This window comes from Acomys russatus, chromosome 11 (genome assembly GCF_903995435.1).
Source record: "Acomys russatus chromosome 11, mAcoRus1.1, whole genome shotgun sequence".
Classification (NCBI taxonomy): domain Eukaryota; kingdom Metazoa; phylum Chordata; class Mammalia; order Rodentia; family Muridae; genus Acomys; species Acomys russatus.
In genome coordinates, this window is record NC_067147.1 from 27,363,110 (window position 1) to 27,374,191 (window position 11,082).

At 41.9% G+C, this 11,082-nt stretch overlaps 1 protein-coding gene across 3 annotated transcripts; it reads right to left on the reverse strand.

Moving 5' to 3' along the window:
- Positions 1-2,923: 2,923 nt before the first annotated feature.
- On the reverse strand, positions 2,924-10,233 carry Ptp4a1 (protein tyrosine phosphatase 4A1). Of its 3 annotated transcripts, none has more exons than XM_051153012.1 (6): positions 10,118-10,233; positions 6,268-6,871; positions 4,836-4,928; positions 4,426-4,556; positions 3,745-3,819; positions 2,924-3,186 (listed from the first exon to the last, which is right to left on the reverse strand). In XM_051153012.1, the coding sequence occupies exons 2-6, from the start codon at positions 6,370-6,372 to the stop codon at positions 3,069-3,071; spliced, it is 522 nt and encodes a 173-aa protein (XP_051008969.1). In that variant the 5' UTR covers positions 6,373-6,871; positions 10,118-10,233; the 3' UTR covers positions 2,924-3,068. The 3 variants fall into 3 exon arrangements, with proteins under 3 accessions (XP_051008969.1, XP_051008970.1, XP_051008968.1); XM_051153013.1 differs by having other exon boundaries at positions 6,268-6,868; positions 10,118-10,232; XM_051153011.1 differs by lacking the exon at positions 10,118-10,233 and adding an exon at positions 9,776-9,794.
- Between the last annotated feature and the right edge of the window lie 849 nt (positions 10,234-11,082).

The following is an 11,082-nucleotide window of genomic DNA, read 5'->3' on the forward strand; positions in this document are numbered from 1 at the left end:
TGGCAATGTGTCTATTATATCACTGTCAGTTCTATTCTCAATCTATAACATGGCTCAATCCATTAGAAACTAACACATTTTACTTTTTTTCAGTATTGTTTGGTGTAGTTACTCAAAAGGTAATGCAGAGACACTGTCACTTTTAAAGCAGTCTTTAATTTTCAACTCAGGTTTTAAGGAGATGAGACAAGACACACACACACACTCACACACAAGTCAAGGAATCGGGGATGTGAAGCATACCATGTACAGTGAGCAGGGGCTGTTTTGTGTATCTTACCCTCCATTTACAAATTAAAAAAAAAAATCAATCACTTCCATTTGAAGCATTCTCACCAAGTAACATTTCCTGAAGCTTCCATACAAAAAATTTTTTATTGGTAAGGGTTGCAGTAACTATTGAATAGAATCTGGCAACACCGTCTTCTACATCCTTTGCAGGACTCTTAAATGTCTGCAGCTACTTGTCAGATGACTGTAACACAACAGACCCCAAGACTAAGATTACAACTGGGCTATGGGACTGCAGCTATCATTACAGTATGCTGGGACTTGATCAAATGCCTCGGCAGGAGTGTCTTGAGCGTGGAGGAAGGCTAAGTGTTGGTAAACACTAAGAGCAATGGTAAACGAAGGCTGCAGGCTACTGCAAAACGACTGGTGGGACCTGCTTTTAGGGGACTTTCTCCTGATTCAGTAGTCACATTACTTGCATCAATAACATCATGATTCCAACACAGAGGCCAGAGTAAATAGTCACTATATTATTTACGGAAAGTACCCAGGTTCAAGCAAGCATATTACATATTTAGACATAGCATTTCATATAGACCAGGCTAAAAGTGATGTAGCTGAGGATGACCTTGGATTTCTGATCCCTCTATATCACTAAACCTGATTTATGTGGCACTGAGGATTAAACTCAGGGCTTCCTGTATGCTAGGCAAGTACTCTCTTCACTGAGCTATATTCCCAGCCCCCTACTAAGCAAATTATTATCTGCCAATTTGCATTGAAGAATTCAGCTTTTGTTTTTACATTCTTAACCAGACCCAAGGTATTTTTTGGATGTTATCAGATATTGCTGTATTTACAGATACAAAATATAAAGCAATCTCAGTTTATAATGTCATACAGGTAAGTTCATAAAGCAAAGTGACTTTTAGCACCATATATACAATCTCAATAAATTAATTCAACTTTTCAAACTTAAAATATTTCGGTAATCTTAACAGCATCTTTCTTCTCCCAATAAGCACAAATGCTTATTTATGAACTGTGTGGCAAAGGTGTATCCTTTAGGGAGGGCTTACAGACCAGTAATTTTTTAATGCTAGACTGGCATGAAAAGACAAGTAAAAATTTAAATCCTAAAATGGAGTATCATTTTTCCAAAATTTCAATTAAAAAAAAAAATCCTGTTCATATAACATTAAGCATGGACTAGGGAAATGAAACATTTTAGATTCTTATTTAAAGTTAAAATTTATTAAGCCATCATGTGCCAAATACTCAGGTTCAAATTAATTTTAAAATATATACAGGCATGTAATGAACTTTAAAATGAGAAACTGGATTGGAAACTACAGAATACTAATGACTGATGGGACTGAGTTAAAAATCAAGGTCATCATATATTACAAACTCTTCTCCCTCAGCACACAACAAAATCAATTGATTCATATCTGTCCAGAAATTGAAATGATAGCAACTGAATCCATTGGTTTCTACAAAATAAGTTAATTGTAAGCACAATGACCTCAGTGACAAATGCATTTCATCATTTATTTAGATGTTGAAGCTCTCGCACTAAGTTTTTACAAGCTGGTGAACACTGACAAATTATTTCTCCCACAGAACTATAACCACACATTCCCAGACAGTATAAATATATGGCTGAACTAACATTAATACACATCACCATTTTATCGATTACATAATAAAACAAATGATCAAGTATCCAATTATTAAGTTACATAGCTCAAAAGGCATATAAAATATGTCTGCTCAGTTTGTTAGCAGACCCCACTTTTTCTTTTTTGCAAGAGAGGTTGGGAAGAGAAGGGAAAACCATAATTGAAACAAGTTGGAAAACAGCTTCTGATAGGTATGGAAGAAAACAAAAATTTCAGAAATTTTGATTAAAAATTGGTTAGCTACAACAATGTATCTCTACCTCTTAAAAATATTTACTAAATTAAAGAGCACATTCTACATGTTCTGCACGAGACAAAGGCAACATATTACTAAAAATATTTTATAGCCTCTTCTCGTTCTTTTTGCAGGCCCTCCCTGTTAAGTTGCACCTCTGAGTGCAAAGATTAAATTAACTATAAGGCTTTTTGTCTGGAGACATTATTGAAGAAGATATGTGCTTCCATAACAAAGTTGATTTTCAAACAGAGGTTTCCCAAAACAGCACAAAGTAAGACATAGAAAGACATTAAATACTCAGCGCAAGACTTGGTTTAGGGGGAAAAAAAAATAGCTAAGCAAACCTGCTGTATATGGTAAAGTGTGGGAGATGTAAACATAGAGTGAGCAGGCAGATAATGAGAGAAGCCCTGCAGTGTCTGAAATGACTGAAGGGACAAAAGATGGAAGGTCTAGAGTGTTCTTAGTTCCTGGAATTTTGGTTTTATATGATGCTAAAAATATACAAGTATTGTGCTGGGTATTTTGGCACCTAATCTTTCTAAAATTCCTTATATACTAATAATATTCTGGCACAGGAGTACATTTAATGACTACTCAACACCTTATTTTAGGAAGGGTCAATTGGTACAAATTATAAGCACATTTTAAATGCTGACTAGCAAAAATCTTGCCAACAGGTTGATCATAACCCAAATATAGAGGTTACAATTCTGTCAAGCTTGTGGCCTGGTAAAACTGATTAAAAAAAAAAAAAAACCAAAAACCAAAAACCAAAAAATGGTTTTCAATATTCTCGTGGAAGCTTCAGTAGACTTATTCAATAAGCCAACACATTGGCTAATTATGTATGACAAAAATTAGGTCCCATCTGAAGTTCCACTTCCAAGGCAATGGCATCAGGCACCCCAGTTTTATTGAATACAACAGTTGTTTCTATGACCATTGGAATCCTTGAAGCGCAGCCGCATTTTAGGACGGTACTTCTCCAGATACAAAAGTTGCTTGCTGTTAAAAGCTCCACGCCGCTTTCTGGAAGGAAGGAAAAGACAAAGGATGCCATTTCTGGTATCAAGGAAGATGACTGACTACAAAGACCAAAGGACCTATTTGAGCACTGAGATTTTTAAATAATTTGATCTTTATTCTATGAATGATTTTGAAACTAGTGAAACCAACCCAACCCCCCCCACCAAGCTACCCTCCTGCTAGCAATGTATACTCAACAAATAAGCACAATGACTCATAAAGCAGAACAAATGAATTGTTCAACAATTATCTGCATGAATATAAAAAGGTTAGATGAGGTCCTTTTTTCCCTTGGTCTTAGAATAATTATCTTAAAAAATAACAATTTGCGGGGGGTGGGGGGGGGGGGGCGGGAGTTAAGAGTGCTTGCTGCTCTTCCAGAGCACATGGTAGCCACCAACCACCAAAACTTCAGCTCCATGGGTTCAATGCCCACAGGCAATAATATACACACCCAAACAAAGAAAAAGTTAATTGATACATGACTTGGCTTTTACTGAGCTCAGTCTTATTTAATAAGAAAATACAAATAGGCAGGAAAGAGGACAGCACATTACTTACTGTCTTATGAATTGTACTGCATCTTCATATTTCATTCCACCTTCAATTAATGCTAGGGCAACAAGCACTGGAGCTCTGGAAGGTAAAAATTATGATCATTATTTTTCAAAACTAAAGCCTGTAAAAATAAATTGTTCATATGCTGCCAGATCCAAAAATATAATTATCAATTATCTTGCAATAAGTATAAACATCTTACTGTAGTCTTTTATTAAAAATCTTAGGGCTGAGTATGATGCTATAGGCTTAGAATCTCAGCTACTTGGAAAGCTAAGGCATGAAGACTACAATTTCAAAGCCTGTCTGCCTGCTAGCAAGTTCAAGCCAGCTGGAGTAAACTCACTGAGGTCCCGCTTAAAGAAAGCCAGAGAAGCTAGGGGTATGGTATTGTGTTAGAGTACTTGTCTAGCATGGAGTGAGTGAGTGAGAGAGTGGGTGTGAATGTGTGTATTAGTACTTTCAACTCAGACCTTTATCTAGAACAACAGTTCTCAACCTGTGGATTGTATATATCAGATATTTATATTACAATCCATAACAGTAGCAAAATTAGTTATGAAGTAGCAACAAAATAATTTTATGGTTGGGGGTCACCACAAGACGTGGGACTGAATTAAAGGGTCACAACAGTAGGAAGATTGAGATCCACGGATCTAGAAAGAAATCAGGCAATTTTCTTACCTGCCAAGGCCTGCAACACAATGGACAGCAATGCAGCAACCAGGTTCTTCACGAAACTTAATCTTTACAAGACTTAGCCAGTCATCAACAATCTGGTTGGATGGTGGTGCACCATCATCAAAAGGCCAGTCCTAAATTAAGAGAAGAGATATTTTAGACCTTTAAATTAGCTAGGTATATTGGTGTGTCCCTGTATTCCTAAAATCCAGGATTAGGAAGGGGCCTGCTGAGTTCATAGCAAGTTCCTGCCCAAGTGGGCTGTACAGCTCTGTAACCCAAAGAACAACAAATGTTTAATCACATACTAACTCTGTATAATTTTGCCCTGACTTAGAAAGTTGACCTTGGGGTCTGATTTATTTGAATAGACTTCTGTAGCATAACAAACACATGAAACCTCAAGTACTTACAAGAACATGAATGCCTTCCTTCTCCACAAGAGCAGTGTCATAGGTTGCTTCACACACTCTTACTATTGTGGTAACTCCATACTTCTTAAGTTCCTGGGGGTGGGGGGTGGGAGAGGGGAGAAACATTACACAACAACAACAACACCCCAACAAGGTCTTTGGAACCATATCCTTACTGCTGTGTTATATGCAGTCTTTACCATTTTTGATTATGCCGGTAAACAAAGAATGGCAAAACCTGTCACATACGTTTTACAGAGGCAAATCTGGTTGTAAATAGTATTTAAGTGCGAACAGGATTGCTGAATATCACATTTTAGTTACGTTGGGGCGGGGGAACGCCCTTAAATCTAGTTTCTGTGAGTACTTGGATGCATGTGGAGATCAGAGGTCAACTCCAGGTCCTATTTACCCTATTTCTGAGAGATCATCTCATTATCCTACAACTTGCCAAGTAGGCTAGGCTGGCTGGCGACGCCAAGGTGTCCCTGCCTCATGCACCACTATTCAAGGCTTTTGAAATGTGGAGTCTGAGAAGACCTAGGTCTACATGCACATGCAGTAAAGTACTTTGCTGACTGAAAAAATAATTTCAAAGGCTCAAATCCAGGCTTCAATTCTTTAAAAAATTTGCTGTGTAGCCTTGGCTGCCCTGGACTCTGCAGACCAGGCTGCCCTTGAACTCACAGCAATCTGTCTGCTTCTGCTTCCCTGGGAGTAAAGGCTGTCTCACCCCACACAGCAAAGGTTCAATTTTAAAAATCCACTCACCATAAAAAAAAAAAATACAGGCTTGAGGATACAATAATTATAATTAAAAAAAAAATACATAGCATTCAAATATTTCCCTATTTGCTACCTCTGAGCATTTATAGGTTTTTATATTTCATGAATGTGTGCACAGTTATAAGTTACTTGGTGGGCTGGAGAGATGGCGCAGGGGTTAAGAGCACTGTCTGCTCTTCCAAGAGGTTCTGAATTCAATTCCCAGCAACCACATGGTGGCTCACAACCATCTATATTGTAATCTGATGCTCTCTTCTGGCGTGTGAAGGTGTACATGCAGATAGAGCACTCACAGATAAAATAAATAAATACATCTTTAAAAAAAAGTTACTTGGCATTAAATTCTTTCCAAATTCCTAGTATAAGCAGGTTGGAAGGCCATGTATCTGCCAATAGAAAACAGAACTAACAGCTGAAAAATAGATTCAAAGCACAAATAAAATCAGAGACATTAAGCTAAGAAGATATATGAGGGAAAAAACAAACCTGTAAATGCAGCCTCTGCCTTGTAAATTTACCAAGCAAAATCAAAGGCATATAGTTCTCAAGGTGTAACACATTAAAGCCTTTCCTCTCTGGGTATGAAAACTGTAGCTACATCTTTCAAGTAGCCCTACTATTACTGCACATTAAAAGTATATCTTACCTCTATAAATTTGTTTAAGGTCGCATTGGTTGGATTGTGTGTAATAAGAAATCTCATGTTCTTGTATGTGACTTCCACAGGAGCAGGGCGGTTCATTCGAGCCATGGTAATTTCGTTTAAAAAACAAAACAAAACAAAAAACACCCAATAGGCTTATGAAAGAATTTTTTAAAAACTGAATACAGAAATGATGCAAAAATCAAAACACAAACCCAAAACAAAAAACAACCTGAAGTCTACTTCAATATTCAATGTACTCCACTTGAAATTCTCAGTGCTGTGAGTATGAAATTGGGAGAAATGGGCAATGAAATGAACCTCCTAACAAGAAGCAGTGATTCTTCAATCCAGTAATACTGAGGCAATACAAAGGAAGTGCACTGAGGTTTGCCCCATCCAGGTCTGAGCGCTTGTAAAATGCTCTGCAGATTTCAATTCAACACTCCTGTGTCCAGGTTCTCCACTCTTACGGGGGCTTCTTGGTGGAGTAGTAATGAATTTCTACAGTTCACTTGTCTGCATAGAGGTCGTGCTGTGCCTGGCAGTAATCTCCACTGCCCTTCAGAAACTCCATAAATGTGTGACCAAGAACACCACAGAACTGCTGTTTAGAAGAAAAAGAGAGGGGGAAAAAGTTATTTTCCAATTCAAAAGGAACATGTCATGCTTTTCCACTAAGTACATAACTGTGCTCAAGTTAGAGAGACACCAACTTTTACTTTCATTACAAAATTCAAGGCATTTAAAACCAATAGGCCTAAAGCAATCAGTCACAAGCCCATTAAAGTAAAGCTGCTGAACAATTAATGTTCAAAGAAAGTCACTGCTACATCTGGAATTGTCATTTACACATCTATATACATATTTCATTAAATACTTCTTTTAATGGTTATTTTTATGTGATCCAAACTATATGCTTTACTTTCTATATTGCCTTATCTTGCAATTTACACACTAATATAAACTTCATAGTTTGAGCTTTGAAGCTCCCAGTCTTTGCATAATTACTGAACTCACACAGGGATACATTTCAGTTGCGCACTAGCCTTTCCTTTTTATATTTAATGTTTATTAAGCTACCATAATAAAAGTAGGGAGTTATCTACGGTTTGGTCTTTCGAGATACTTTTTTTTGGCCTGGACTCACAGAGATCCACCTGCCTCTGCCTCCTGAGTGCTAGTCTCTCTAGTTTAAATTAAGTCATGCCCACATCATTTCCCTTTTGTACTTTCCTTGCCACTAAAAAATAATTTTTGCACATTTATAGCAGTTTCTAGTGTAAGTACAAAAGCATCACCAAGTACTTCATAGTATGAAGCAGGCCTGCTACTCTCTGGTGGTAATGTGTGGGAGGGTGGGATTCTACCCTGATGAAGGCTGACTTGTCCCCATGCTGTATTGAATAATTACTCTCTAAATGATAACCATAAGAAATTTTCTGGTTAAAAATCAGTAACTTCTGGGCTGGGTGTGCTGCTGCTGCTACACACCTTTAATCCCAGCACTCAGGAGGCAGGCAGAGGCTGGCCTATCTCTGAGATCTACAAATTGAGTCTAGGACAGCCACGGGCTCTATTATACTGAAAAACCAACCCAACCCAACAAGAACAACCACAAAAACCAACCAAACAAAAAACTCATCGACAAAACAACTCCTAAGAACTTTTGTACTTTTATATCATCTCTTCTGATCAAAATGTAGATATAATTTACTCAAGAAAACTATGTTCAAATAAAATATATACGATACTATCTTTAAAACTCCACTTCTAGCCGGGCATGGTGGTGGCCTTTAATGCCAGCACTCGGGAAGCAGAGGCAGGCGGATCGCTGAGTTCAAGGCCAGCCTGGTCTACAAAGCAAGTCCAGTCCAGTCAAGTCTACACAGAGAAACCCTGTCTCGAAAAACCAAACCAAAAACAACAAAAACAAACTAACAACAACAACAAAAAACCTCCACTTCTTTGCTCTAAAACTAAAGTCCAATTCTAATATGAAAAGAGAATTTATGCTAAATTTTTATAATGATCTCAAACACATGGTATATAATTACTAACACATACAAATACATCCCATCTTCCTTATGTTACCCTTTAAAAATTAATTAAACCAGTTTCATGTCAGGACCAAATAATTAATATTCATAGGGCTTCCCCCCCCTGAGTTATGTGCATAAAAAAAGCCTTTCAAACAAACCCACTATAAGTAAGTGAGCATTGACAAAACACTTCATGTCTACCTACTCCAGGCAGTTTGTGAAGGAACGGAAGGAACACGATGACAAGAACGCTCAAATGACAACCACTGCTCTTCAGAACAAACTCCCAAAGTAAATGTTTGAAACAAAACCCAGTAAAAATTCCAGCCTTTTTCTTTTCTGTCGAAACAAAGGAACCAATGCTAAGACTTCCTTTACTAAAAGGAACCACAAGCAAGAGAACTAACTTATTTCCAAGTTTTCTGAAATGTGCCCTTCCAAGATACTTATCTGACAGGTGGATTGGAAACCCTGGTATCTAAATTACCAGTAAAGATACTACTTACTACTTCAGGGAGACGCCAATAATCTGAAATTATTGTTAGATATCTTTTGATACACGGTTTCTTGCCCTAAATTTTTTTCTTAGTAAATTTGGCACTTTAGGAGTTCCATTAGGAAGCTGGGAAAGCAGAAAAAAAATTCTGAACTGATTTGAAATGAGTGGAGCCACCCAGTGGCTGGAGGACACTTATTAAAACACTGGAGATCACTGCCATCCTTCTAATATGCCCCATTTCCTCATCACAAGTAAAAACTAAACATGGTAGGCAGCCCAGACACATGGAGAGATCTTCCTTTTTTTTTTTTGAGACAAGGTTTCTCTGTGATAGTTTTGGCTGTCCTAGACTCACTTTGTAGACCAGGCTGGCCTTGAACTCACAGTGATCCGCCTGCCTCTGCCTCCCGAGTGCTGGGATTAAAGGCGTGCACCACCACGCCTGGTGAGATCTTCCTATTTTAATTGCACGCACCAACAGTACACAATAGAGAGAAATAGTGTGTGTGTGTTTGTGTGCGCGCGCGCATGTCATAGGCTGAAGTCAGTTTGTCCGACCGCACAATCAAACCAGTCTGTAGAACCATCTGCTTTCTCCAATTTTGTTCCAAATACACTTAGGTTTCAGGTAACGCACCCAATCTAGCGCGTGTGAAGCGCCGTTTCTTTCCGGGAAAGATCTAGCATTTCTGGTTTTCAACCGAAGCTAGCACGAAGCAAACGGGGGGGGGGGGGGGAGAAGCAAGCCAGGAAGGCATGACCCCCCCAGAATCCAGATCTCCAAGCAGTCCACGACCGTTCCAACGCCGTGTAAATTACAGCTCCACAGCGGTAGAATGGTGCAGGGCTGCTCGCTCAACAGGAGCCTCGCAGTTCTGGCTGGCTCCTGTTGCTCCCGGCTCAACAGCAGACAGCCCCACGCGCGGCCGCCGGGCAAGGGACCCCTTCCACCGCCCCCGGTCGCCCCTACCGACGCCAGGCGGAGATCGGGCAAGCCCGGGCTTGAGCGGCGCGCACAGCCGCGAGGTCCGCAATCACGGGTTCGCGGTGGCGAGCGCGGGCGGCCACCGAGGCCATCTTGGGAGGCCCCGGGCGCCCGGTCCCGGTCCCCGCCGCCCCGCCCCGGCCACGTCCACGACGCCCGCGCGGCTTCTCGGAACAAAGGCCGTCGGGTCGCACGCGCGCACAAAGCGGCTTCGCGGCCCCGCCGGCCGCTCCCGGTCCGGGTCCAGGTCCCGCAGCCGGCGCCGCAGCCGGCCGCCCTCCCCTCGGTCTCCGGCTCTGTAACAAAGGCCGGGCCAGCGGTACTCACAGGAATATGTCTACTCATTGAAGATTGTGGCCTAATCATACAGCCGGTCCCGAGGCGGCGCAGGCGGCGGCGGCAGGGTAGGCGGCGGTAGGCGTCGCGGGGCGGCGGCGGCGGCGATGCAGGCGGCGGGGGCACCAGACGACCATGCAGTGAGCTGCCGGAGGAGCGTCGCCGAGCCAGCCGCAACCCAGAGCCAATGCGCGCGCCCAGGCGCCCTTGCGTCACAAGCCTGCCCCTTTATAGCCGGCTCGACGTGGGCACCGGCGGCGGCCAATCACGGTGCGGGACGCCAGCGGCGCGGGGCGGGGCCGGCATGCGACGTCACCGGCGGCGGCTGCCACCGGTGCGAACCGGTTGATGAATGGCGCGGAGCGCGAGCCGGTCCTCCTGAACGCGCTCGCCGCTTAGAGCCTCGAGGTCGCCTGGACTTGGAACATGGCTCCGGCAGGCGGAACCCTGTCACCCGAGGCCACGGCTCTGTCGGGCTCGCCAACCGTTTACCTTGGCACCTGCGCCTCAGGATCTCCGTCATCACCCCATATTGGTGTCGCATGACCGCTGGGCGGGTGACTCACCGCTCCAGTTCCCGGCCCTAGGCTGGGACCCGGGATTCTCGTCACCACCGGCACTTCCACGTGGGAAGGCTCCCCCCAGAGTGTAGCCGGTGGAACGTGGGGGAAGTGTCTCTGCTTTTTTTGAGGCAAGCGAAGCCCAGTTGCTCCCGAGCCTTTCTTTTTCCTTTAAAAAATTAAAAAAAATTTTTTTTTTTTAGGTTGCACCCCCAAACTGCTGATGCTGGCAACTGCAGTTGGCTCGTCTGTGGCATTTCGAAATCACATGCATCCTTTGTACTGCTGCTCACTCGCAGATAATGAAAGGTTAGCTTTTGCTAAGGGGAAGCGTTTTTTAAAATTAAGAATCTCTGACTTTATCAAGGACTGGTGGTTTTTTTTTTTTTCCTCGTC